Source organism: Sinocyclocheilus grahami, unplaced genomic scaffold, assembly GCF_001515645.1.
Source record: "Sinocyclocheilus grahami isolate Dianchi unplaced genomic scaffold, SAMN03320097.WGS_v1.1 scaffold318.1, whole genome shotgun sequence".
Classification (NCBI taxonomy): domain Eukaryota; kingdom Metazoa; phylum Chordata; class Actinopteri; order Cypriniformes; family Cyprinidae; genus Sinocyclocheilus; species Sinocyclocheilus grahami.
Window position 1 is genome coordinate 792,403 of NW_015505497.1, and position 24,781 is coordinate 817,183.

Here is a 24,781-nt window from a genome sequence, read left to right on the forward strand (position 1 = left end):
TTCACAAAAATCCCGCGCTAATTCTGACAGAAACCGCCGCTACCATGATGTTGACCAAAAGAGGGCGATGTAACGGTTACGGAGATTTTTTTCCCGCGCGGCGCCGTCGTGAAGTTGACATGTGACCGTAATGAAAAGACACTTGCTCAGTTTTGACGACTTTCTAATCGACTAACGTGCTAGCGTTGCAAGGTAAGGACGTGGTTAAAGGGGAACATTGTTCAATGTTCATTTTGAGATTACATCTTTTAACTCTGGCAAGCTTCTGGTGTGTTTTTGTAGCGATTTGGCAAGCAAAATAACATTTAGACTACGACTGTTTCTTTTTACCTGAGTAACTTAGAATACACAGTGGCCATATCCATCTTTAGTTATTGTAGTTTTGTGGCATTATTCCATGTCTGTGGGCCAACTTTCTGTGTGTGCTAGTCAGATTGTGTATTTCTGAAACTGACCAAACTTTTTAGTTGCTCCATTTCGTCTGAGAAAACGGACCAAAAGTATTAGTGACTCTTCTAGATTGATTATTGCACGTTAGGTGTGCATACACAGTTTTGTCCAATAAAATGGTCATTAGAAATATGTCTGCCCCTAATACCATGGAGTATCCTTGGAGAAAACTATCTGTTAGATTTCTAGAGCTGGTGAATGAGAAAAATCATAACGCTTAATATGATAGCTATACTCATGGAAGTACCACCTTTAAAAGGTCCAATTGCCTGTTTATTTACAGTAAACACAGAGTTGAATAAGGTAGACAAGCTTTCCTAGGTTGCAGAGAAAGAAACAATGTTTGTGATGCCATCATTGTCAGCTTTTCCTGGTTTGAAAGATATGATTAAACAGTTTTAACAGTTTTTGAGATTTGCAACCTTTTGTCTGCAATAATGCTCTTGGGCTTTTAATTCTGATGACTTTTTTTTTTTTTATTAAGCCAGTCATATTTCTGATTTCTATTTTCCTTGCAATTTCTTTATTTTGGCAGTGTGAGAGAAATGCCACAGACTGTAAAAACTAGACCGCTGTAATTTTTACATACTTTCTCGGTGTGCTTTTTTAAAAACAACCAAACCAAATTTTGTATTTGACTGATTGTTTATTTTTTGGGTCAAGGGGGTTTTCCACATTGATACAGTCAAATTATCCCTTTAATTATACTTTATGTACATGAAACAAGAGTGAAAAATGTTAACATAGTCTATGAAGACATGTCTAAACATTCAGTTCTAAAACTGATTTTGAAGATTTGTAAACAAGGCATACCTACAGTTGCCAGAGTCAAAACAACATGAATAATGAATGTGAATACAGTATTTTGAAACAACAAATATTTAGAACTTTATTTTTTCCTCCGTGGAGCTGGTCATTTAGTGTAGTGGCTGAAACACATAACCTTGAGTTCTAAATTGGCTGAGTTCAGCCTAATGGTAATAAGAATAAAACATCAAGTTGTTTTTGTCTTAGCTTGGCAGTCTGTTTTAATGGTTTATTTCTAAATGCCATGGCTTTGACATGTTCTTCTGAAGGTCTACTGCTTCATAGACTAATAACGACTGAATGCAGCATGCTAACTTTGCACTTTTTTGTTGTGCCATTATTTTTTGCGTCATCTTAGAGTAAACCTTTTCCTACAAGGTCTTTTTTTTCAACAATAGAAAATTAAGTTCATTGTGCTGTTTTTCTTTTACTAAGTAACACAAAGTGATCATTAGCACTGTTGTCTTTTTAACCACTTCAGACTTGCTATTCGTAAATGGTAACATGCATAGTCTAAAACTACTCATCACATGTGCTAGAAACTTTTTTTTCGCACAACTTCTTCTAGTAAACTAATTTGTTTTAACATTTGGCACCATTGCTATGGGCTATGTTTGAGGATAGGTTTTCTGTGGTTTCATGAATTGATCAGAAATACTAAAAACAAGTTCTAGAAAACAAACCAAGATTTACTTTTGAAACACAATGGTTTTGTTATTATGTCTGTGGTATGAACCACAGATTTCTTCATCGTCCTGAACACAAAGAATGTTTGACAGTGACAAGGTCGATACAGTGGAGCTCTTAATTTCTTACATTGTGTCGTAGGGGAGGCATTGTATAAACACATAGTTTCAAGAAAAAGATAATTAACATACATTTATAAACACTCTACTTGTATATTTCAATAGTTAAAAAAATCACAGAACAATGTTTCGTTTCTTAACAATGTGACTTATGACTCAACATGGTTTGGTCCACACATGAAACTAAATTTAAAAAGGTATGCTTTTAGAAAATAATACAATATAGCACCCTGTAAGGATGGCAAAAGAAAAAAATTGTGTACATTGTGCCATGGCTGTACTGTATGGTTTTTAGCACTTTCATTGAATTTGTTTTCCTGTTAACAGAAAATATATTTTTCACATGCTATTTATATGGGATATGATGTTCTTGAATGATAAACTAAGTGCCCAAAGGTATCAGTTCAAAGTATTTAAGCTTTGCTGTCATACTGTTATAGAACATTTCTCAAGCTACTGCATGCTAAATGGAAGAGCGCAGTGCAAATTTCTTCTGCAATCTCACCAAATATCTCTTCCTTCAGCACTGCTGTACTGTATAAGATCATTCAGACCTGGAACCAGTAGCTATAATTTCTGCGGCACCCAATGAATACTATTCCTGTCCTGTTGCCTTCTTGTAGCGAAGTCCTGATTTTGAAGGAAGAGGGCGCCTGAGGTGCCTAATCCTACAGAATCTTTGCTCCAAACAAACGGCAATCAATTATTTTATATTCAAATCCTTCTGTATTACAGTATCTAGAGACTTTGTCACAGTTTTAATGCACTCAAACTACCTCCTTACATTATTAAGCTTAGTTCGTGAGTTATACAGTTGGTAAGCTCAGTTGTCGCTCTTGTAGCAGTAGACGGCGTAGAGTTTGTGCTTCTTGTCTGGGAATCCAGAGAAGCGGACGGCAGCCTCCGTGGGACTGCAGCGTCTGCGTGGTCTTGAGATTGGGTAGCGTACACTGCCATCCGCCAGCCAGCCTGCGTCACAGCGGTCGTAGCCCAGCAGCTTCCACGCTGCGTACATCTGCCCGACTTTAGCGATCTGAGCGCCGTCCTTTTGACACGCCCGCACTGCCTCGTCATACGTAAGTTTGAAAGGGTGTATCAAGTAATAGAAACGTCCTAGAGAAGAGAAAGGGGAAAAGTGTTTATTCTCAAATAATATGCAGTAAGGGTATTAAACATGAGGAAGAGAATTTTCATTAGAGATTCTTTGCATGGCTGAACTCAATTTGTTTTTTCCTTTCATACATTATGTATCACATCAATTGCTTTACTTTTTTTTGGAGAAGCTAGCCTATTTCAGATGTCTTTCAAATGGTGGGGAGGACAAACCTTTGTAGTTAGAGGTGAAACAGAAGACATCATAACTTTCCTTTTGCTTGTCACGCATCCCATAATTCCTCACACCAGGAATGGTGTTTTTGCCTCCACATGGCTCTCTGGGTTTGGTGATGGGGTACTGCACCGATCCGTCACTGAGCCACCCTGCATTGCACCAATCCAACCCATCTCTCCATGCATCGTACAGCTGATCAAAAGATGCCACAATGGCATCCTGGTCTCGGCAAGCTTTCTCAGCATCAGCAAAGTTCAGGTTGTAACGACCCAGTCGAGGAAAATATGGGAAAACAATGCCTGTAGAAACCCGAAGAGCAAAAAATGTATGAACTTGCATTTTTTGCATATAGGAATCTTTAAAAATGCTCCCTGATTAGATCTGTGTAATCTGGCGATAATCAAATTCTTGAATGATAAGTCGATGTTTTCTTCAGTGCATCATCTAAAGTAAATTAAAATTTAGATTTATTGTATGCAACTGAAATGATGCCAAGAATGCGGAGAGCAAGGACCAAACAAATGTCCCATTATTTGGCAATGATAGCTCTTATGTCAGGATCTTGCTGATGGTCTAGATTTATAAGTTGTTCTACTCTGCATTATAAGACTATTGAATAGCATTTACATTGCACACAGTGTGAAGAGAGTCAGCACAATGCTATCTCATAGCTAATTGCCTTGAGGAACAGCCAAGGATGAATAAACTGTGTATAGTATTATGTGTATTATTCTGGAAAGAAAACAGCCAGTCATACAATGGCATTATCGCAGTTTTTTCATCTGTGTGGCCATTTTGTAGAGTTTCTTAAAAACTTGTGCTAACTTGTGTACCTATCTTAAGTTATGTTTGAAGGAAGCAGGATATGTACACAAAATATTAATATAACCTAATGACAACTGTCAAAGACATGTTTTTTTTTGTAAAGATTATTGTTGGGTGCTGGTCTACATGGTAGATGTGCCTAGTCATGTTGTTCAACAGCAAAACTTAAAAAAAAATAAAATAAAAAGGATTAAACTGTTTGACCCAGGAAATCTTGCTAGTCAATCTATTTTAAAGCATGGTATAGTGACAATACCACACCAGCATCTAAATCCTCAGAAAAAAATTAAAACAACCTGTGAGACATTGTGGTAGTGCTTGGCTAAATGTCACTAGAGAGACCAGGAAAATCCAGGTATGTTAGTAACATAAATCCATGCTTTACCTTGCAGGTCAAGTGAGACAACTGCTGTATCATCCTCCAAGCCATCAATGATTTCACACTTGTATTTCCCATAATCCTCCAGAGTGATGTCAGTGATAACTAGTGAAGCATCATTCTTGCCGGCATCCTGCAGGTGTACACGGCCGTGGAATCGACCATAGCTCTTTTTGTGGAAACCCATAGCTACAAACACATCAATTTCCTTCAGATAATCTGAAGTCAGTTTAGTCCATTTAATCCTCAGTTTGGGATTTGGGGGAGATGAGGGATCCCGGTTAAACTTGCATTGCAGTGTGGCATTGCCGCCACGTTGAGAGATTACTTTGGGTTGTGCTGTGTCAACTGAGAGTCTGGGGCCATTTTCTGAAAGTCAAAGAAAGAGACATTCAGATTGTCAGTCAAAGAAATAAACAACATAAGAATGCAGATTGCGACCAAGTTAATAGCCTTTGTTCTGATTTTTTTGTCCCAAGGCCGCATTGGTTAGTGTTCAATAACTTAAGGCGTTTCACAAAGATGATAGCTTGAATTTATCTTTGTCTATTGCTACAGGCTTTTGTGGTTATGCAAACATATAAATCATTGTATTTTTTAGATTTCAGAAAAATGGAAACTCCCCTACATGTTTATGACAGAAACCCAAGAGTGACTTGAGTATGCTCTTCCAATGAAGGCACTTCAGTAGGTGTTGCAACCATTTTAGTGCACAAATAATTAGAGAAATGTGAGCCAGTTTTTTCTTTAAATCCGTCATTGAAAAACTACATTATTGCACTTTTGTACCTATTGTAACTATAAATAGTTTAGAGTAGGGTTGTAGGCTATGATAAGCTTTTCTCATTTTGGTGGGTAACATTTTACAAAATGGGATATGAAGAAAATAGGCTGGCAAATTTCCCAGATGTGTTGTGGGATCAGTAATCACAGAAAGAAGAAAGGTAAATCTAGAAGAGTTGAAGAGGGCTTTTAATATGGTCCATATTTACATGGCTGGTTTTGTTTTTCACTCATGTCATTCATTACATATGGATGGTTTATCAGTTTGTCATCGATATACAGTAAATAATGCAGTAAATGTAATCATAGAGAAACAACTGTGGAGGTCACAGAAACACTGTGGCCTGCTCTGCAGGTTCTTAAATTTTTTGTTATTCTCTAAAGTCATCTGGTTCTCATAACGATGTATTCGGGACCCAATGGAGACCTGATTGGAGTATGTCATTCAAGGTAAAACCAGTGTTTTAATTTATAATTAAATGTTAGAGCAATTTGTATGTCTAGATAAAACTCTCCCATACTCTTCTTCAATACCAGGTTAAAGAATGAAGACTCTCAATGTCAATGTCAAATAACCTGAGTTAAGACTTGGGATTGCCAAGTTCTCAACAACGCCCTGTTGGATCTGTGGATCTGGTGAAAACCTGCATGCTATCCAGTCAACCAAGACACGCTGCAGCTAAACTACAGTAAACGCAACTTATGCTACAGGAATGCTTATTTGTCAAAACTTCAAGCAAAAATTTATTACAGGCATTGGCACAGTGTCCGAACCAGGTGCGATGCAACAAGTTTCAATTTATAATGTGCAAGAAAGCCCCAAAAATAAATAGGATATTGAATCCAAGCTACCAAGTCTTATTGTGCATTAGATGTGGTCGATTGGGTAAAAACAGATTAGCATTGCAGAGATAGATGTTATCATTTGTCATTGCATCATTCCTGGCCAGGGCACAATGTGTTGTTTTTATACTAATTAATACGTACTATATTGTTGTTCACACAAAGTAAAAACTTGTTTATTTTGCAGATGAGGTTGGGGAGGCTGATATACTACTATAATCAGATATCAGCATGAATAAATACTGAACCCCAATAGCTTATCAAATATTTAACACTTGTAGTAAGTGATTCCAGCCACTTTGCGTCCTGTGACAGGAGCCAGAGGGTTTCGAATCACCTAAGTCGACACCCGATGAGATAATTACGGTAAGTGTCCCTGTTAAGAAATGCTGGAGGGGGAAACACCATTTTAGGGGATGGGCAGTACAACCCCCTCTCTTGTCTCTCTCTTACTTTCTGTCTCACTCTTTCCCTCTCTTCTCCACTCTTTCTACTATTTCATCTCACACACAATCACAAACACACCTTTTCCCATCTCTTACCTGAGATGTATATAGTCCTATAGTGTTCCAGGTCACTGTATGCCTCGTCAAAGCTGTCAGCTCTGCTCTCGGAGAGGACCAAGAGGAAGAAAAGAAGGAAGGTCATCTTGATTTATAGCACCGGGGGGGTTGGGGGGTACTTCACTACATAGCACAAAAATAAAGGGACAGTCAGACAATGTGCATTTTACAAAACCATTTATCTACTGTATATCCAATCCAGGAAGGAGACATTCTTTAGAGTTGTATTATTAGGCTTTACTAAAACAATCTGGAGTCATTTTCTGTGGAGTTTGAGAGAGAGCTCAGTTTTGTGTGACCTGCACCAGATCCCCTGCACGTTTCCATCTGCAGTAACTCCCCTGTGCAGTGCTGTCACGCAGACACCAGCGCACACTCCTTTTCACCACATCTCTCATAAAGACACACAAATAGGGCAAGGTACATAAATGACTAGGACCGGTAAACTTTTCACGCATGCATAAATCACAATTAACACCAGTGCTGCAGGACTGCGTCCTGTACCCTTCACCTTAAGAGACACTGAAGTGTGAGAAAAGTGCAGTCAAGATGGCACAAACTAGCACAAAACTTTGCTGGCACACTTCTAAAGCACAGACAGTCTCCCTACAGACTCAGAGCTCAGAAAAGACTTACCATCTTACGGAGCGTGTGCTCCCGGCCACTAGCGCATGCAAGGACAGCTACGCAAAAGATCAGGATTAGAAAGTGTGTATAGTCTTCTCTCCCTCTCTCTCTGCAGTCACTCTGATTGAATCGTTTTTTTCTTCATTCATTTCAGAGTGCTGACGCACTGAGGTAGTTCCTCTCTACTGCAGTCAGCAGAACTGCTCTGCAGAGTAGCCAACCCCCCCAGCCCCAGCCTGCAAACAGTCATTACGCATACCAGGAAGCCACCGCTGATAACAGTGAGGACTCGCAGATGCAGTGCCCTCACCTGTGACAGATAAGTTACCACAGTACAGTGAGCTTGCTCAACTGTGACAAGGTAAATTCATATCCTGCAGGAGAAGGATACCAAGTCCTCTGTTGCGAAAAAAGACGAAATACAATCCAAAGGATCTCCAGGAATTGGAGGGTCTGCTATGCTAAATTGCCCTATGAGGCCACTTTATAGCACAATTGTTACAGCTGAAAGAATTTGTTCCCGCCCAAATGACCCTAAGGCCTTTTTAGTGTAACGACTGTCAAACATGCTCTGTTTTGCAGGCTGACGGTTAACCAAACACACTAACTGTGCTGTTGACAGAGATCACTGTTACGAATCACATTCCTTTGTGACACTCCATTGTGTACAGTGAGGTCAAGCAAGGGGAAAACAGTCCATGCCTTTAGTTTTCAAATGTGGGTAAACGTCTTAAACGCATAGACTGCAGTTGATCAGAAAACAGCAATGGTTTAGAAACCGTGCCAGACCACCAGCTAATTCACATAAGCATCACAAAAATCTTAGTCTTGCACAACTAGAGAACTTATCTTCTGGGAAGAGGCACCAATTCTACAATTGGGAGAAAACTCCCTCGTTGTTGAAATCATTTGCTGCCAGGAAACGGTTTCAGATTTGATGGATGAATTTGCTTTAAGACAGTCCAGTGATGATGCTTAACCTTGTGCTCCTCTTATTTTTGGACATTTAAGCTAGGTTGCTGTTACCGCCTTGTAGGGCTGTCAAAATGACTGAAAAACTACATTTCAATTTTCTACTTAAATATTATCAAAATTCTAATTATATTCGAATTTAAAAGTCATAATTTCAGTTAGGGGGAAAAAAGCTTTTGGCTTCTCTCCTGAGGCCACAAGAGGGCGCATCGCACAAAATATTATGCACGTTTCTTCAAAGCATAATAAAATAACAGGACTATCTTTGAGGAAAAAAAGTGCATAATGTTTAAAATAATGTTTATAAACCATATATAATTAATAAAGTTGCTTAAACAATTAGAGAGAAAAAACAGCACCATGGATGTATTGTATAGTTTAAAACAAATGACCGAAAACCAATCACAAAGAGTAGGCTATTTTCTTCATTTAAAAACATGAGATACAGTGGGATGGGGGAAAACTGCCATAAAGTCTTGAGACATGTTTTTTAAAAGTTTAACTTCTATTAATTTGACATAGCTTTCTAAACATGCGGCTCTCTTCTGCGAGACGCGAGTGCAACGCTGATAGATGTCCCTCTAGAAAATGTGATAAATATGCATTCTGTGTGAACGGCTTGGTTTCAGTTTCGCCGTAAACAACATCTTCTCCACACTGATGCTCACGTTTTCCGCAATCTATTGAATGAACAACGTAGCAGCGACGCATCTAGTGGGTGGATAGGCTAACAAAAGCATTAAAATGCAATGACACTTACATCGTCGTCACATTTCGTGCGCTACTGATAAGGCTGCCTAACGGCTGACGCAGACCTAAAATTCGAACGTTTTTGCATTCGAATGTGGATGTTTTTTGTTTTTTTTTAATTCGACGAATATTCGAAATTCTTTTTTTTTTTTTTTTTACAGCCCTACTGCCTTGACATTAAATCCCATTCTTTGCAGTAAACAACAAATTAAGCTGCCAATGCCTAACAATGGTCTTTAAGCAGTATAATAGTTGCCTGACCAGGTCTCTTGCAGACTTATTGTACAGTGGAATATGAGTGGATAAGCATGGCGTAATTTGCGCAGAAAATAAATGACTTGTCAACAATCTGTAGTCTGGGACAGGTCCTGATTAAACATGCTTGTTTAACTCGAGCACGGATTGTCCTAGCAGTTCTGCAGACTTTCCAGTCCTCATATGGAAATCCCTTTTGCAAGACCCAAACCTTTCATTTGTTACATTTTGTTTTATGATGTAAAGTGTTTAGTTAACTGGGCTTTTTAGCAAGTGTCTATTAGTGTCATTTTAAAGTGATGTTTTGATAGCAGTGGATCTGAAATTAACTTCCCTGATGTAAATAGTTATTTTTAATGAATTGGGGTTGGCTCATAAATTACCAATTTCAAAGATAGGAAAGCATTTGTGTTTTTGCATAAAACTAAATATTTACAGTCTTCCCTTGGAACTTTTGTTAGAAGCCTTTTGTTAGAAGAAGAAAAGATATTGCTAGACAGTGTAGGTCAGGAGACCATACACACAGTTTGACTACACAATGTTCATTGGAAATGGAGTCAACACAGCCTGGGGGGGGGGGTCATTTAATGATGTCACTTCCCAACAACTCACTCCTACTGGTTCCTGAGCAGCTGAGACGCTCAAAGAGATTATGGATCCGATTTGGCCAGAATCTAATTTCTCTTTAAACCCCATTCCCTAATGTGCCAAAATATAATCCATTAAGTGGTTGATTTGAGTAGTCATTGCCGATTACTTTGCATTACTATGAGGGCTATTCCTTTCCTTGTTTGGCTGTAGATCTCCAGATGTGATAGCGGTTGTGTTTCTCTCTTGTTCATTCACTAAGTGCCAAACAAATATATAGCTTCCAGTGATCATGCATTAAGCTAGTCAACTTGATTTCAACAAATGATTTCTTTCAGAAAACTTTAAATATAATGGCAGTTGGTCATAATAAAAAGAAATGCATTTTTACAATTGATAGACCAATATATACTGTATCAGCCAGACTGATTAATCTGTCAATATTTGGCCATTTTAATCTAATTTATACAGTACTTACAGAACAGAGATGTCCTTTAGAGATTCTGATAACACCTGATAGCAGTATCAGAGAGATTTAAACTTGAGATGAATGTGTGCGTGTGTTAAATGAGGATTTGTCTGCAATGTGTTTGTTAAATGGGTTAATTATTCTTGTCAGGAAATGCAGACATAATTGAATGGCTTAAGGCGGTAAACCTGCTGAGTCCAGCAGACCTGTGCAGATGGCAGTGGTGATTTCCAGGTGAATGCAAAAGCAGTTCAACACAAATGGATGCAGTGTAAACCTGTGATTTCAATGACTCATGTTTAAAGCTTACGTTTGATTCTACAAAACACACAGTAACCCTTAATCTCCATAACATCAGTATGAGGACTGTTTCCATCCTTCAAACGATTTGCTGTCTTTGAAGACCACGGCATCTCTCTTCACTAGACATTAGACCGATGACAGTGTATGAATGGGATCCTAAAATCTCCCATTTATAGATCATAGAGATCAGACTTGGGCCCTGTCGACACGAACGCGGTTATTTTTAAAACCGCAGCTTTTTATATGCAGTTTGGCCATTCGTCCACACGCAAACGCAGCACTAGGTCACTGAAACCAAACATTTTTGAAAACGCCTGCCAGGGTGAAGATTTTCAAAAACTCCGGTTGCAGTGTTATTGTGTAGACAGTGAAACTGGAGTTTTTGACTTGTGACGTCGGAGCCTGCGCTGTTATCTCTGCCTACTGGAAACTTTTTCAGGCTTCTGATTGGCCAACATGGCTTTACCATGGCTATGCCACCTGTTGGTTTGGCATGCCCTTGACAGTGGTTCATAGCATGCATTTGCGTTTTCATGTGGACAGAAATTTTTTTTTAAACGGAAGAAGGAAAAATAAAAAAATACGTGTGGACATGGCCTTGTTTCCGATTTCTGTCACTCAGACAGGTTCTGCTCGAAACCGTTTGAACTTTACAACATAATTCCAGTCTTAGCATTGTAAACGTTTGTGGATTAAACATTTATTGAAATCACCACCATGTCCTACAGTCTGCTGGTATAAGATACATGTAGTTATAGAAAGATACTGTCTTAGATTTTTAAATTATTATTATTATTATTTCATATATCATAATTATTCAGACCTTGAAATTCTTTGTCTTGCCTAAAACATAAATTTAATTTCAAATTCAAATGTAATGAAATACTTATAGATTTGATGATACCATATACACTGGATTGATTTGTTTCAGGCAACACTAATTTCATTTTCTGCTTCACTTTTAATTTTCCAGGCTGATTAACTATAAGTATTTCTAAACAGCGCCGAAAGACCCAGTGACCCTTGTGGAGATTTAGGCAATAACATGCCTAAGACTGGCCCCATTGACGGGGTAATTGGATGGCCCATTACACAGTCTTCGGCATCCAAAAAACCACTCCCAAAAACAAAAAAGATCCATGTCACAACATCTAAAATCTTTCCATGTGTTTTCTCTAGGGGTCAGGCGTGTGTTCGACCCCCACTCTCTGCAAGCACTCAATAAAGTGAGTTCATTTCATGGACTCATAAGTCAAATCCATTTGTTACAGGTGCCATGTGCAGCATATTTGTCTTAAAATGTATTGGTACACATGGACATGGTTTGTAGCATTTTTTGCATTCTGTGAATCAAACAAATAACAGACTTGAAAACAACAAATCATTCATTATTTATTCTCCTTTATGTTGTTCCAAACCTATATGCCATGATGGTAAGTGAGATTTTATGTATTGTTTTCTGGGTTATAGAGCGGGGTTAAATAGGGTTTCTCGATCTCTATTAAAACATATTCTAATGTTTCACTCTATTTGAGAAAAACCATGCAAAGGTCAGAAAACAGTTCAGCCATTCATAATGAACAATAAGGAGATGCTCTGTTCTGAATAATACAAAGAGTCTTTCTGATTTCCTACTATTTTGTGATGTGTGGCAAATGACTGAGAAATACTTTTTTCTAAAAAAAGAAAACGGAATAATTTGTACACACTGTAAGAAGTTATCCAGTTCAACATATGTTCACTTCTGTACATTGTCAGATGTACATACATACTAATTGTAAAGTGATCTTTAAAGGGGTCATATGATGCTGCTAAAAATAACATTATTTGGTGTAATGAAATGTTTATGTGGTTTAAAGTTAAAACAAACACATTTTCCACATACTGTACATTATTGTTTCTCCTCTATGCCCCGCCTTTTTGAAACGCGTAGATTTTTACAAAGCTCATCGGTCTGAAAAAGCGAGGTGTACTGTGATTGGCCAGCTATCCAGTGCGTTGTGATTGGCCGAATACCTCAAGCGTGAGACGCAATGTTACGCCCCTCACATACTGTTGACGCCGTGTCCCGGAGCGATGAGACAAAAACATTAAAACCCATTACAAACGAGGCATTTGTTGCATCCAGTGGGTAGTAATTATGTCCAAATCAGGACATAATTACTGATTATAATGACTTATACTGTTTTTTTTACGCGTTGCATTGCATCGCGCCGCGTAAACCTAAAACTTTGTCTGCATTTGTGATCAGAGAAATGACAAACAGCAAGTGCTACTCTACACTGCCCAAAACTCGCGTTTGAATCATCAGTGGCAACGAAAAACACAGCGGCCTAGCGTGAGGGGAAGCCCCGGCTTAGCGTGCGCTGAGGCCGGGATAGAGCGAGCTGAGGCGGGCTGGACTCCGCTTTGTCCACGGTGAAAGTTGATGTATTTCCTCAGCGACCAGCACAGATCAGCTCTAGGCATGACGAAGCGGATATCGTCCTCTTTTGGAAGACCAAACAAAGTAGTTTCGCTTTCATAACGAAGCACACAGCGTCTTCACGACATGGCTGCAGCGTCAACAATACTACAGCGAGAATAAAAGTTACACCTTCTTTCTTTGCATGAACATTTGGGAGGCGTTATGCAAATCTTCCCAGATCGTGATGTAGGTATGTGGAGGCGTGTTAGAACGAGCCGTTTTAGGTAGGCGTGGTTAACTCTTAACTTTTATAAAGAATATCTCTTTGGTTTTGAGCCTTTAGTGTTTGTATCTTTACAGATCTTCTTTATGCACCAAGAGCTTGTAACACTCCAAAGAGAAAGGAATAATTGAAATCGCATCATAGGACCCCTTTAAAGATCCATTTTTTTGCTGTTTGATACAGTAGTGGTCTTGGACGTTATACTGACACCAACTGGTGATGATGCAGTTTCACGCAAACTTTTTTTTGGTTTACTAATGCCATTTTAGAAATATCCTATTTACAGGTGTATTTAGCTGGTCATGTGCTCTCAACATGGCAGCCAATTAAACATCTCGTCTAGGGCACTATGACTGCAATCCTCATCTCATGTGAGTGGACATCATTGGGGGTCAAACAACGACGGTGCGCATTTATTACTTTATCAATTTCTGCTACATTTGTTAATATAATTTTTTTTTTAAGCCTGTTCTACAGCATTCATCGACGTCTTCAACAATTTGTGTTTCCCATTGGTCAGACATTTGTTGTGACCTATATTTTTATTTATCAAACTGTTTGCTTGCCCCTATGCAACAATGGAATTGATGCCAGGGATGCAAAACATCATCATTATCCTAAAATTTGTGTTTGCTGTACTGTGGCCACTTGGATTTACTTGAATATTTGCTGCCTGCAGCTATATTTTTGGCAGGTATTAAATGCAATATTTTAAGTGGAAAAACTTGCTGCATCTTTAAAGTTGCATTCGTTTCATTCACGCACCATTAATTTAATGGTGGGAGGAAACGGCAGTTGTGTAAATATAACCTTTTCATTCAGCTTGCACATGTTCCTTACTGTTCTGTAAGTATGTTCCATGTTTGTTCAAGACAATGTGCCTCCTATTCATAGACTCCAGCAAGAGGAAGGGCTCTGTGCTTGGTGCATAAAGAATCTTTAACTTGGCAGCACTACCTGGGTGTGTTAACAGCAGTGCTCATATCAAAAGGTTGACTCGTAAGGCAAGGCTGATGGACAGCAGATGGACTATACTTGCTATATCCATTTTATTTGAAAGCTAAATATTTTGTAGTTTGTGACGGTCCACCCACCCGGCATCTCATTAGAGTTCTGTGGGTTTTGACGTCACCCTCGCACCACCTTAACACACACAAAGAGTCCTCGGTGCATAATGCATAAACTACAACCGTCTCTCTACCGCATCTGCAGAATTAATCTCTGGACAAAACACAGCGATAGTTTTACTCCAATCCAATTAACATCACCGGTGTAAGCATGAAATGAACAACATTTAATGAGATCAAACAGACTCTCTGAATGATGGAACACATTAACCTAGAGGAGACCGGGGTGAAATGAATTGCATTGACCCAGGCCACCCTCCTCTTTATCATAGCACTGTGGAGAATAAGGATGAAAGGTCACTTGGAAAATCGGCTGGTTTAATGTGTTCTGCCAACCATGTGAGGAAAAAGTCAGAGTTCAACCATGGTCATCACAGACCACCAGACACATCTTTGAGAAAGCTGGCGATGTGACCTGGAGATCAGCAGCCAAACAGCTGCCAGACAGATCTGATTAACCACCGCTAAATAGCAAACAAGGCAACATGCCATTATGTTAACCAGCTTTACATAAAGAAACAGTGTCTGCTGAAACAATGGTGCTACCAACTTAAAGACCAGGCAGATGGAAAAGAAACTATGTAGTTGCAATTGTACATACATTTGTAAACTTTTAGCATGTCATAAATGACATGATTATATGAGATTGCATTGTTTCAGCTCCAGGTCTGTCTATTTTCAACTTGTGTAAAAAAAGTTGGGCAAGTTTCACTATAGTGGTTCACTGAAGCTCCAAACCGATAGATGGCAAACTCAGCCCTCCATGCAATACTGAGTGCTTCATTCATGTGTCAAATAAAGCCATGCATTATTAATTTATACCTTTACAGTCTTGGCCCCCAATATCTGTTTAACCAGCTGTTCCTTCTCATCACTTTTGCCTGTATTGAAGTGGACCCTCTGTATGTGCCTATTTTGCCCTGTAAGAACATTCTGTCGTTGCATGGACTCAACAAGCAGGCTTTTCACTCTGCAGAATGTGGGCTACACTTGTTGGTCTCTTTGGAGCCAGGCTGTCTCATAATTCATTGAGAAATAAGGGGAAGTTGTTTGTGTTAATGATAATGGGAGTATTCATGAATTGACTCAACTGCTGGTAAACCACTAAACAGCCATAAAGATAAAACAAATTGAGGGAGAGATTGAGACCAAGATGTGGCCAACATAAATGCAATTACAGTTCTTATTAAACCTCAAAAGATTGCCAAATCATAATACTGAGAAACGATATTATTAATCTGTAAATAATACTGAAAAACAAGTTTACATGGCCTGCTTTTAAAACATTTTCAACATTTTATACCGTTGTAAACGCATTTGGTTTACTTAAATATTTGGTTTAACAATCATCACTAAATATTTCCTTTCCAATACTTGATTATGATCTCTTGTCATATGGCTTACGGTGTGTTTTTAAATATTCACATTTCTTTACTGTTTTTTAAAGAAATCATAATAAACGTTTATTCCAAAGTACTACACCTACACTTTTTTTTTTTTAAATATAAGCCATCACAACATATCAAAAGAAGTCACTTTGCATAAAATTCATTTTAATGTTTTCTGAGCGTCACATCATCGATATTTCCAACATATTTACGAACTTTTTACGTAAAAGTTATAGTGTATTTCCAAATTCACGTATGCTAAATTCACGCAACAGTTTAATATGTTTATGCATGTGAAGAATACGCAAACGGTCGATCACTAATAACATCGGTTGTTCTACAGGTGTTTTATTCGTATTTTTTAAACAGCCTATATTGTGTTATGATCACTAATAAACGCGTAAATTGACCGAACAGTCGGTCTAAATGAAGAAGGGATGTGTAATGACAGGCTCTTACCTTGTGAAGCAGAGCTCTGCGTCCTGCTGAATGATCTCTGGTGGGCTCCAGCATCAGAAATGCTCGCAGATTTTCACACACGTCACAGAACGAGGCAGACCCCGCAGGAAAACACAGAACACACGCACGCGAGCGCACACTGACAGAGAGGTGCTGAGAGAGACGCTGTGCGTCATCAAGAATGTTACAAAGTTACAGTAACATGTAACAAAAGCAGTGGCGCGATAAGTTGTTTTTCACATATGATGAATTCAGGTTAATTGGTACGTTTTTCTCAATGGCAAAACGTTTACCTGAATTTAACTGTAAGAGTATATATATATATATATATATATATAATAAAGATTATTAGGCCTACATGTTTCTTGTCAAGTAGGACAGAAATCATAACATGCTTTTGATGCTTCTTATTGAAATATCTTTTTTATGCTCCACAGAAGACAGAAATGCATAATGAATACAGGTTTGCATGGGCATGAGGGTGAGTAAATGATGACAATTTTCATTGCTTTGTAAACTATGACTTTAAATATAACATTTGTTTTACTTCTGTTTTCTGTCATTGTTAATATCCTTCACAAACACACTCTCTAAGGACACTTTGCTCATGAAAGGTTTTTAATCATCTGACATCACACAAATATCCTCTCTGCAGGTTACCAGATATGGTCAAAATGAAAAATGATGGTTGACATATAATGTTGTACTTTTTTGGAAAGCATGCCGTTTTAATTCCAGCCTAATTTGGTAAAAATCTCAAAACATTATTTGTAATATGCCATTGCTTCACTCAGAGAAAGCACTCTTGAATACCTTCATTGCATAAAGATAAGGTTGCAACTCTATATTTGGTCATTTCATTCAACACAGTTTCTTGGAGAGTTCTGGCAGCATTAGGACATTACATTTTCCACCTGAAGATATTTTTAGCTTTAGAAGGAAATGTTCACCCAGCTGGTTTCCACATGACAAAGCGTTCTTTCAGTAAATGTTTAAGAGGTAACTACAAAACTAAACATAATCATTGCTCAAGGATTAATGCAGAATAATTCCACTCTGAACATACAATAAGTACAGTATGTCATTCATAATTCATAATGTAGCAGGATGCCCAGTGTAACAGTGATCACAGATCTGTTTAATTGTTGCAACAGTCTCAGCTTTACACCTGTGTTTGAAATTATCAGTATTTATTTCTTTTGGACAGAAAAAATATATTTTTATTAAATCTATGTGCATCTTCCACATATTTCCGTTGTGCTTTCTCAAGGTGTTTTCAGACTTTTCTGCTCTTGAATGGCATGCAAAACAACTGTAAAACATACATTGTTTTTCAATAGTTATTTTATTAAAATATTTATGAAAATGTATATGAATGCATAAGGTAAAGTTGTATATTTAGGATGATGAAACTGTAAAGTGGAAGTGGGTGGTTTTTTGGCCAGAATACACTATGTGGACTACATTTCATGCCAAAAATCTGGCTGTGCGAGACTAGATCCAACACACTGGTCTTGTGTCATCAAAACAGCTAATTCTCTAACCACAAGACAAAATATGAAAATATGACATTCCATAGTCATCATATCAAAAGACCAAAATATAGGGAAGTTGTTGTTTTGGGTCAAGGTATGTCGTACTAATTTTAAACCATTTCTTCTGTGTCCACAGCCAAAAGTTGGCACAGGCATAAGTAGAGGGCCATAAACACGAGAGAATGCAAACGCTGAGCCTGTAAAAGTTCAATCTACAGGGAGATGAACTGACCACTTCTCTGTTGGGTTTATTGACTCTGGCATACAACCAATTACATTATACCTCATTCCACTGTATGTCATATCCAAAGAAATTCTTGGAAGTTGTGAAGAGGAATATTATATGTATTGGCTGTTTTAGGCAGTTTAGATTATGATTTGTAATAGCTGAGCTTGACAGAAAATACAAACACAGGACTTCATTAGTTACAACCATCCAAAACACAACCTATTAATCGCATAGCAGAATAGTTTGAATTGAAAATAGTTTGGCATGGAATAGTTTGGTATTGAGGAGGCAACTTTTGCATGAGCAAATAACTCAGAAAATGTATACAAATCTAGTTGTTTCCTATTATTTCTGCAACTCATTTACATACACACTTTGGCAATGAGGTAATATTATCACCATATTGTGATGATGCCCTGTCAGGCCGGAGCGATGATTCAAAAACATGAAATCCCATTATAAACGAGGCATTTGTTGCATCCAGTGGGGACATAATCCACAATTATGTCCCCACTGGATGCAACGAATGCCTCGTAGAAATCAGTGGTTAAATTGTATTTACAACACTGTTCCAGAACAGTGTTGTAAATACAACTTAACCACTGATTTCTAGTCGTGTCCATTTTTGGAAGGCCAAACAAAGTAGTTTCGCTTTTTTACAACGAAACACAGCGTCACACATGGCAGCCTAGAGTGAGCAGAGGCCGGGGGATAAAGTGAGGAACGGCCGGAGGGCTAGAGTGAGCAGAGGCGGCGGATTCGACAAAGGAGCGTCCGGCGGGCTTGCAGCAACCATATGTGACGACCCCGGGCTGAACTCCGCTTCGTCCACGGTGAAAGCCGATCCGGCGATCCACAGTGCAAAGTTGATGTATTTCCTCAGCAACCAGCACGGATCAGCTCTAGGCATGACGAAGCAGATATCGTCCTCTTTTGGAAGACCAAACAAAGTAGTTTCGCTTTCACAACGAATCACACAGCACATTCACAACATGGCGGTGGAAACAACAATACTACAGCGAGAATAAAAGTTACGCCTTCTTTCTTTGCGTGAACATTTGGGCGGCGTTATGCAAATCTTTCCACATGGTGATGTAGATACGTGGGGGAGTGTTAGAACGAGCCATTTTAGGGAGGCGTGGCTGACTCTTAACTTTTATAAAGAATATCTCTTTGGATTTGAGACTTTAGTCTTTGCAACTTTACAGATCTTCTTTATGCACCAAGAGCTTGTAACACTCCAATGAGAAAGGAAAACTTGAAATCAAATCATATGACCCCTTTAAGTGCAATTAGGTGCCATATAGGACAATTTACTTAAATGGTTCTTACTGAATTTGTTTTTTACACATTTCTGCCACTAACATAACTGAAATATTTATGAAATTATAAGACCATCTTCTCAAAATTCTTATACATTTCCCCTTTTGTGTTCCATACAAAAGTTTGGAATGACACAAGGCTGAGTATAGATGAGAGAAGTTTCATTTTTGCGTAAGCTGTTCTTTTTAAGGCCGCTCTCAGTAAGTATAGCTAAACAGCACAACACATCTGACAATTTCAAAGCAGATCCAACTAGAGTTCAAAAAAGCGGGAAGACAGAAAAACATTTGACGTTCCTCTATGCCTGAACTTCACATGTGCTGTTTTTGGGACGCACGCATGAGAGTCGCTGCTGTTTACAATCAGCGAACACAAAGACAACTTTCTGCTGCTTTCGTACCTCGCAGAAAGAAACACATTCCGTTGCGTTAAGCGTTTTTTCTGTGTTTCTCAGAGGCACGGTGAGCAGGTTTGCTCTTAGAAAGCCGGTACTGTATGTTCGCTACAAGGTCTGATTCATTTTAGAAAACCAAGCCGCGAGGAATTTCGCAGCTCAGCTCCCTGAGGTCGGCTGTTTACTTTCTTCCTCGCCTGCTGAAATTGCTGGGGGCAGAGCACAAGGAGTTTAAAGGGGTCATATGATGTTGCTAAAAAAGAACATTATGTTGTGTATTTGGTGTAATGAAATGTGTTTATGTGGTTTAAGGTTAAAAAAACAGATTATTTTCCACATACTGTACATTATTGTTTCTCCTCTATGCCCCGCCTTTCTGAAACGCGTTGATTTTTACAAAGCTCATCGGTCTGAAAAGCGAGGTGTGCTCTGATTGGCCAGCGATCCAGTGTGTTGTGATTGGCTGAATACCTCAAGCATGTGACGGAAATGTTACGCCCCTTACCATACTGTGATGGTGTGTCCCGGCGCTACGAGACAAAACCAATAAAAAAACATTATAAACAAGGCATTTGTTGCATCCAGTGGGGACATAATTACGGATTATATTGACTTATATACGCATTGCATTGCATCACGCTGCGTAAACATAAAACCATGTCTGCATTTGTGATCGGAGAAATGACAAACAACAAACGCTACTCTACACTGCTCAAAACTCACGTTTCAATCATCAGTGGCAAATCCTTTAAATATGAAAACGTACTTACAGGCTGTGAGTCAGCATTATTTGTCAGCATCATAGACTGTATAGGGTCAGCATGCGCCGAAGGGGAAACAGGGGAACTGAATTCACCGGAAACACCGGCGGCTACTCTCCCAGGAAACAGTCCTTGTCCTCTGTAAAATGCGTTGCACACATCTGAATATTTGGGTTGAACTGTTCTGGAACAGTGTTGTAAATACATCTTAACCACTGATTTCTAGTTGTGTCCTCTTTTGGAAGACCAAACAAAGTAGTTTCGCTTTCGCAACGAAACACACAGCGTCTTCACGACATGGCGGCGGTGGCAACAATACTACAGCGAGAATCAAAGTTACGCCTTCTTTTTTTGCGTGAACATTTGGGCGACGTTATGCAAATCTTCCCCACATAGTGACGTAGACGTGGGGGCGTGTTAGAACGAGCCGTTTTAGGGGGGCGTGGACGAGTCTTAACTTTGATAAAGAATATCTCTTTGGTTTTGAGACTTTAGTCTTTGCAACTTTAGGGATCTTATCTATTCACAAACAGCTTGTAACACTCCAAAGAGAAAATAAAACTTGAAATCGCATTGTATGACCCCTTTAAGAAGCTGTCAAAAATCTTTGTAGGCTCTTGGGTTCAGATAATCTTACCGTTTCGTAAATATCTGTTACAGTATGTTAGTGGCAGGAATGTGTAAAGAGCAAATTTTGGAAGAATTGCTGAAGTAAATCATCAAACATGGCATCTAATGTCACTTAAAGATCCAATTTGCTGCCTTTTATTGGCCAGTGATTGGCAGAAGGCTGTCCTTACGGAAACGTGTAGCAGAAAGTCCTCAATAGAACAGACACGTGGCAGCAATCTGGGTTAAATGTCGCGGCTCCAGGGCACAATGGTCATATAGGAAGTGGCTTTCGGTCAGAGAGAATGAAACACTGTTCTATGTGTTTATTGTTGCTTTACTGCTCTGTCTCGTGTCTGTTGTTGCCTGTCCCATGTCTGCACCAGCACATTTTGACTTCTTACACTTTAAGATAGCAAAAGAACCAAGGACACATTTCTGTTTGTGATTGCTCTAATTGTGTGGCTTGTTGAGGAGAGGTGCTCATTCCTGAGTGATCACTGGTTAAAAAACAGACAAAACAATCCCATAACCATTCAGATCAGCTTAGCTACGACACAGCAATGCCCTGCCAATCACTCAAGATATATTTGGGATTTGCCCAGGCAAGCACTCACATTTTTGTTTTTTTAAAGAAAGTGTAAAAATGTAGTTGCAGTGATTTATTATTATGATTTACTAGTCAGAAATAAAGATTATTGGAGTATGTTTTAAATGAAAATACTTTCTTTTATGTCTTTCTACTTCAAAATTTCAAGTTTTACTTGCTGTTTAAAAAAAAAAAAAATTAACAGTGCAGGAGAACTTTTGAGTGAAAACTGTTTCTACACCAATTTTTTAAACAGTAAAAACAGTAATATTGTGAAATATTATTACAGTTTAAAATTCATGATTCATTCGCATTACCATTCGGAAGTCCGCTTGTGGCATTTTTCATATATTCATATTCATATACTGTATGTTTTTTTCTATTTTTTTGTAATAAATAACAACCTACACTACTATTCAAAAGTATTTTATTTATTTTTTTATGTTTTAAAGTTTTTTTTTTTGTTTGTTTTTTTAATCTCTTATCTGATCAAGGATGCATTTATTTGGATATTTTGAATTATTCTTAATTTATTCCTATGATGTAAAGCTGAATTTCCAGCATCATTACTCCAGTCTTCAGTGTCACATGATTCTTCAGAAATCATTCTAATATGCTGATTTACTGCTCAGGAAATATTTCTGATTATCATCAATATCAAAAACATTTCTACTGCTTCATATATTTGTGAAAATGTATATTTTTTTCATGATTCTTTGGTGAAGTTCAAATTAACAGCATTTATTGGAAATAGAAATCATTTATTTTTTTTTTTGTTTGTTTTTTTAATCTCTTATCTGATCAAGGATGCATTTATTTGGATATTTTGAATTATTCTTAATTTATTCCTATGATGTAAAGCTGAATTTCCAGCATCATTACTCCAGTCTTCAGTGTCACATGATTCTTCAGAAATCATTCTAATATACTGATTTACTGCTCAGGAAATATTTCTGATTATCATCAATATCAAAAACATTTGCACTGCTTCATATATTTGTGGAAATGTATATTTTTTTCATGATTCTTTGGTGAAGTTCAAATTAACAGCATTTATTGGAAATAGAAATCATTTATTACATTATAAATACTCTCATTTGAACATTTCACCAATTTAACATGTCCTAATAATTTATTTAAAATATGCATTTAAAAAAAAAAATTATGAAATAATTTTTAGAAAAGCTGTTTTCTCAAGGTGAACCACGAAGAGGAGCTTTCTCACGACTATCAGTAAAGGCATGACATCTGTCCATAGAGATAGTGTCACCCTCATCTGGCTGTAGAGATTTTCTAATTGTTTAGTTGTGGGAATATTTAAGTTATGTGCACAAAAAAGTATGGGATAAGGAATTGTTGCAAACTGCTAGGTCAGTCACAGCTTCAACATTTGAATTGTTTTATTTTTTTTATTATTATTACTTCTACTATTTTTAATTACTTTTCGAGTTGTTTTTTTTGTAAGGATTTTCACAGCATAATTCTGTCATCTTAGAGTGTGAATTAGGGTCACTCTTGTTCAGTACAGTTCCACTGGCAATGATGTGGTTGTTCCGAGACTTCCGAGAGCTAAAGTTGGCTGTACGCGTGTTAGGAAACATTCCATGGGGGGGGTTCGAGAGCCACGAGACACACGGCCCACATCCACTTCTACGAGACGTTACTCCTCTGATTTTCTGAAGCTAATGTACAGAGAAATTGTCCTAAAGTCAGTATGAATAACAATGTTGTCACAGTGGATTTGTTTTTCCAAGTGATGCTCACAATCAGTGCTATTTTTAGTATCATTGAGATACCATTCTAGTTTTTTTTGTTTATTTTAATCTGAGTTCTTTTTTATTTTAGTTTAGGTTGTTTTTATTGTTTTATAATTTATATTAATTTTATTTTTTGTTATTTTAGTACATCAAGTTAAACTAAATGAAAATGAGAAATGTTACCTTGGCAACTAGCTGAAATAAAATTGTATTTGTAGTTTACAATTAGTAGTGTAGTTTAATTTTGTAACTATGTCTATATAGTGTTGTTTTATATATATATATATATATATATATATATATAAAACCTCTATAAATTTGTATTTCTGTTTTAGTTTTATAGGTATTTTAGTGCAGTAAGTTAACTAAAAAAGTTTCCTTGGCAACCAGCTGAAATAAAAATAAAAGTATTTTTTTATATTTTATGTATTTTAAAGTTTTGTGTCTTTTATTTTCTTTCATAATAGTTTTAGTAAATTTGTATGTTTTTGTCATTTTTAATATTATTTTATTTTTTGAATGTTTATATAGTGTTTTTGCCACCTTTTTAGTTTTAGTTAAGTTTTAAGTTTGTTTTTTAAAAAAACATGCATGTAGATTCTATAAATTAATTTCAGTTTTAGTTTTTTTTTTAAACCATGCATGTAGATTCTATAAATTTCAGTTTTATTTTCTTTCATAATAGTTTTAGTAAATTTGTATGTTTTTGTCATTTTTAATATTATTTTATTTTTTGAATGTTTATATAGTGTTTTTGCCACCTTTTTAGTTTTAGTTAAGTTTTAAGTTTGTTTTTTAAAAAAACATGCATGTAGATTCTATAAATTAATTTCAGTTTTAGTTTTTTTTTTAAACATGCATGTAGATTCTATAAATTAATTTCAGTTTTAGTTTTTTTTTTAAACATGCATGTAGATTCTATAAATTAATTTCAGTTTTAGTTTTTTAAAAAAACATGCATGTAGATTCTATAAATTAATTTCAGTTTTAGTTTTTTTTTTAAACATGCATGTAGATTCTATAAATTTCAGTTTTTTTTTTTTTTTTTTTTTTAAACAAGCATGTAGATTCTATAAATTTTTATTTCAGTTTTAGGTTTAGTTTAAAAAAAAAACATGCATGTAGATTCTATAAATTAATTTCAGTTTTAGTTTTTTTTTTTTAAAACAT

The 24,781-nt window shown here is 37.2% G+C and overlaps 1 protein-coding gene across 3 annotated transcripts; it reads right to left on the reverse strand.

Annotated features, from left to right (window-relative positions):
- Positions 1-1,638: 1,638 nt before the first annotated feature.
- Positions 1,639-16,488, reverse strand: LOC107602078 (hyaluronan and proteoglycan link protein 1-like). Of its 3 annotated transcripts, none has more exons than XM_016294485.1 (5): positions 16,415-16,488; positions 6,766-6,909; positions 4,604-4,966; positions 3,390-3,692; positions 1,639-3,176 (listed from the first exon to the last, which is right to left on the reverse strand). In XM_016294485.1, the coding sequence occupies exons 2-5, from the start codon at positions 6,869-6,871 to the stop codon at positions 2,887-2,889; spliced, it is 1,062 nt and encodes a 353-aa protein (XP_016149971.1). In that variant the 5' UTR covers positions 6,872-6,909; positions 16,415-16,488; the 3' UTR covers positions 1,639-2,886. The 3 variants fall into 3 exon arrangements, with proteins under 3 accessions (XP_016149971.1, XP_016149973.1, XP_016149972.1); XM_016294487.1 differs by lacking the exon at positions 16,415-16,488 and adding an exon at positions 7,724-7,846; XM_016294486.1 differs by lacking the exon at positions 16,415-16,488 and adding an exon at positions 7,423-7,618.
- Positions 16,489-24,781: the final 8,293 nt, after the last annotated feature.

Excerpts from the sequence above, each read along its gene's own strand:
- LOC107602078 (XM_016294485.1), bottom strand. The coding sequence starts at position 6,871 with ATGACCTTCCTTCTTTTCTTCCTCTTGGTCCTCTCCGAGAGCAGAGCT. Across the intron at positions 3,693-4,603 it reads TGTCTCACTTGACCTGCAAG|GCATTGTTTTCCCATATTTT; the intron begins GTAAAGCATGGA and ends GGGTTTCTACAG. Across the intron at positions 3,177-3,389 it reads TTTCACCTCTAACTACAAAG|GACGTTTCTATTACTTGATA; the intron begins GTTTGTCCTCCC and ends TCTCTTCTCTAG.